This window comes from Calliphora vicina, chromosome 3 (assembly GCF_958450345.1).
Source record: "Calliphora vicina chromosome 3, idCalVici1.1, whole genome shotgun sequence".
Classification (NCBI taxonomy): Eukaryota; Metazoa; Arthropoda; class Insecta; order Diptera; family Calliphoridae; genus Calliphora; species Calliphora vicina.
This window is the reverse complement of record NC_088782.1, coordinates 113,981,854-113,986,246: the sequence shown is the minus strand read 5'-3', so window position 1 is coordinate 113,986,246 and position 4,393 is coordinate 113,981,854. Positions and strand designations below refer to the sequence as shown.

The 4,393-nt window shown below is 32.5% G+C and overlaps 1 protein-coding gene across 1 annotated transcript; it reads right to left on the bottom strand.

Moving 5' to 3' along the window:
- Positions 1-314: 314 nt before the first annotated feature.
- Positions 315-3,662, bottom strand: LOC135955886 (uncharacterized). The gene is made up of 3 exons (XM_065506280.1): positions 3,250-3,662; positions 789-956; positions 315-690 (listed from the first exon to the last, which is right to left on the bottom strand). The coding sequence occupies exons 1-3, from the start codon at positions 3,652-3,654 to the stop codon at positions 496-498; spliced, it is 768 nt and encodes a 255-aa protein (XP_065362352.1). The 5' UTR covers positions 3,655-3,662; the 3' UTR covers positions 315-495.
- Between the last annotated feature and the right edge of the window lie 731 nt (positions 3,663-4,393).

Here is a 4,393-nt window from a genome sequence, read left to right as displayed (position 1 = left end):
TGTTCGAAACTGCTTTCCGTCTCATATCTGTTTCAACAGGGTTTCATTTTCCAATTGGGCTAACAAAAATGTATATTTATAAATATGTATATGATGGTTAAATTATGCCACAAACAACAACAGCCACGAAAATATTCTACATAATATATACATATTTGTAAATTATAGTGTCAAGTGCTAGAAACGACGAACGTCGAAACCAACTCCTCCTTTTCCTCCATCTCCTCCTCCACCTCTAACGACTACCACATTCAAAAGCAACAGAGTGCGTGTGTTTTTTTATATATTCCGTTTATTTTCTATTCACTTTTCACTTCAAAAGAATTTGTTTTTCTTTTTAGCCACAATTGTTGTCCTCGTATCCTTTCATAACAGGTTTAATTTGTCATTAAATTCTAAACAAATTTCTACAAATTTTTCAACTTTAAATTTTGTTTGTGATAAATCGGTAACATTATTTTTAGTTTAGTTTATTTCATTTTGTTTTTTTTTTCTTTACTTTCCATAATTTTTACGTTTCTTCATGATTTTTTGTATGCTGGCAACCATGGCTACTTCCGGCATTGTTAGTTTGACATCTTCTTGAAAGTCACAGCGACGCGCCAAATGCAACCAAGCACGTTCTGGATTTAATGACAGGGGAGTTTGCAGCCATGTAACATACTCAATTTTCAAGGAACCCGTTAATAACTAGGGAAGTGGGGGAAGAGAAATGAAATTTAACAGCATTAAATTGAGTGTAAATATCTCGATTTAAAAAGAGAAATTTAAGTTTGTTTTTCTTTTACCTGGTCAAAGGGAGTATTTTCTATGAAGAACATAGTTCTAAGTAGTGAGGGTTTGGTTTCTTTGACATTTTGTCCCTGTACCCCTTGAAATGCGCTTGGATCGTTTACGCTGGTGCCCAACTGTTCCATTAGCCAATCTTTGTTGTTTTTCAAGTAGTTGTAACAGACCTAAAAAACAAATAAATAGAATCTGTTTCAGAAACCCGAGCGGAAAACTATTTTAAAATTTTTGTGCGAAAACTGCTTAAATTACAAATAATTCCGGTTGGGTTTCTGATTGGTTAACAAATTCTTAAATGTCGGGGGTTTTATGAAAAAATTTTGCAATAAATGGTTCAATAGGTCGATTTATCGACTGCTACTTTATATTTATTATACCAAACTGTCAAGAGCGCATCCGAAATGTCCAATTTTTCATGACTCTGGCGCATAAATTAGGATGAATTTGACCCATGGCATGGAGCAAATTGCCTCAGATATGGTATAGCAAATGGAAGCTTTGGTTTGTGGCTTATTCGCATAGACCTGCGACTTAAGAAAATACCACAAGAAAGAGTCTAACAGGGTCAAATCGCACGATCTAGGTGACCAGATCACATCACTCTTATTTGAGATGAAGATACCCTAAAATCGCCCGTGCTGAATGTATAAGCTGTATGACACGTAGCGCCGTCCTATTGAAACCACATGTGGTTAGTGTCCCTACCATCCAATTCAGGACCAAAGAAGTGTTGTTAAACACTATATCCATCCATGGTGTTTTGGCAAAACATACTGAAAGAAGTAAGAGAGCTATAATCGGCTGTGCCGAATCTTATATACCCTTCACCAAATTATACTTCAAATTAAAAATTTTAAATATTTTTAGGTAAATAAAATTTTTTTTTTGGAGTTTTTTAATTCAAAATAAAAATTTTAAATATTTTTAGGTAAATAAAATTTTTTTTTGCAGTTTTTTAATTTTTTGGAAAAAAAATTTAGAATTTTTTTCAAATTTTTTTTTAAATTTTAAAATGTTTTTTTTTTAAATTTAAAATTTTTTTTGTTTTTTCAATTTGTTTAAAATGTTTAGAGAAAAAAACTTTTGGTTAAAAAAAAAAATCAGGTTAAAAAATATTTTATTCCGATTTTGACCTATTGTAGGTCCAACTTACTATTATAGTCTTATATAAGTCGTTGCAAAGGTCTTTGAAATATCTTAGATATCCATATTGTCTATATTAATTACTTACTAATCCAGACATAGGTCAAAAATAGGTAAAAAATCGAGGTTGTCCTGGTTTTTTTCCTTATATCTCAGCCATTTGTGGACCGATTTTGCTGATTTTAAATAGCAAGCTTCTCGAAAGCATGTCTGACAGAATTATTGGAGATTTGGATCCCGAAGATATCTGGGGTCTTCAGAAAATTGAGTTCAACAGACAGACAGACAGGTTTTCAGAAAATTGATTTCAACAGACAGACAGACATGGCTTAATCGACTCCGCTATCTATAAGGATCCAGAATATATATACTTTATAGGGTCAGAAATAAAAAATGTAGAAATTACAAACGGAATGACAAACTTATATATACCCTTCTCACGAAGGTGAAGGGTATAAAAATGACATCCATTCGGCAGATGTGGCTTCAACAATATAGCCGCTATCAACTGTCAAATAATGAAGTTCCTATTGGGAGAATCTTTAGATCAAAAATAGGTAAAACAAGTAAGAGAGCTATATTCGGCTGTGCCGAATCTTATATACCCTTCACCAAATTATACTTAAAAATATTTTTTTTTAAATATTTTTATTTAAACAAAATCAAAAATTTTTTGTTTTAAAATTTTTTTAAAATTTTTTTTTCCAATTTGTTTTTTAATTTTTTTTAAAAAAAGTTTTTTCAAGATTTTTTTTTTTTAAATTTCTTCAATTAATTTTTTTGGATAAAGAATTTATGACAAAAAAAATTTTTTTGATGAAAAAAAAATTCGGGTTAAAAAATACTTTTTTCCGATTTTGACCCATTGTATTTCCAACTTACTATGGTCTTATATACGTCGTTGCAAAGGTCTTTGAAATATCTATCATTAGATATCCATATTGTCAATATTAATGACTTAGTAATCGAGATATAGGTAAAAAATAGGTCAAAAATCGAGGTTGTCCTAGTTTTTTCCTTATATCTCAGCCATTTGTGGACCGATTTTCTCGATTTTAAATAGCGACCGAGCCGGTCGCTATGTATGAATCGTGTATGTAAGTTACTTGGGGGCTTCGGAAAGTTGATTTCAACACACAGACGGACATGGCTATATCGATTCCGCTATCTATAACGATCCAGAATATATGTATATACTTTATGGGGTCGCAAGAAAATAATTTTTGCACCGAATCCGAAAATGGATCCATTGCAATAACCCGAACTGTAATAAATCGTATGTGGAGCCCGACTTTTTCAACCTACATATACGCCTACCTTTAAAGCCTGTTTACCAATGTCCGTAGTCAATACATCACTGGTCAAGACCTCTGCAATGAAATCGGTAATGCCAACCTCCAACTCCATGGCATAATTAGCCGGAGGACTGTGACTCAAACGATCCGAATCGGCCGTACCAATTTCATCAATTTTAACCGTGCTCACAGCACTCATACCACCCGGACCACGACCCGAAGAACCATAACTTTCCAAAATTATACTATCCTTAGCCTGCTTTAAAAACAGCTCTATCTGGTCGGTATGTTTGTCATCCTCATCAATGGAGCAAATTGCCTCGGATATGGTATAACAAATGGAAGCTTTGCCCTCATCCTTTAACTTCTCATATTTCTCAGCAGTTTTAATCAGCTCAGTGTAGAGGGCGGCAAACATAACTTGCATTAACACAGAATCGCCTGTTATTAAAGAAAATACATTTTTAAAAGTTTTTTTTTTTATAAAATAGAAGAAAATTTTACTTAAAGGTCTTGTAGATACTGGAGTAATATCTTGCAATAGGGATGTAACTTTGTAGAGTCCTTCAGGTATACACACACAAAATTCATGTCACCAAATTTTGTTACGATCGGTCCATAATTAGTCATAGCTCCCATATAGACCCGCTTCCGAAAATCACTTTAACGTGCATAAATCGCTTAAAAATGTTGATAAACACACAAAATTCAACATAGTTAACTTTAATATAGACATAAATCACATGACCTAATTTCATGGTGATCGGTCCATAATTGGTCATAGCCCCCATATAAGGCCCACTTCCGAAAATCACTCAAAAATATAAATTATTGAAATTTTAAAAGAAAAAATTTTTTGCTCTTTTACTTAGTGTAGGGTATTATATGGTCGGGCTTGACCGACCATACTGTAAGAGGTATTGACATATTTTTTTTCATATTTTTATTCCCTATTATGAATCGATAAACCCCAATGTGATGATCAAAAAATTCTGAAATTTTAACAAAAATTTTACAAAATTTTTAAAAATTTAAAAATGGAGATTCGAAACAGCCGTTAAAAAAATATTTATACCCTACACCACCATAGTGGGGAGTGTATTATGCGTTTGTGCAGATGTTTGTAACGCCCAAAAATATTTGTCTAACACCCACCTTAAAGTATA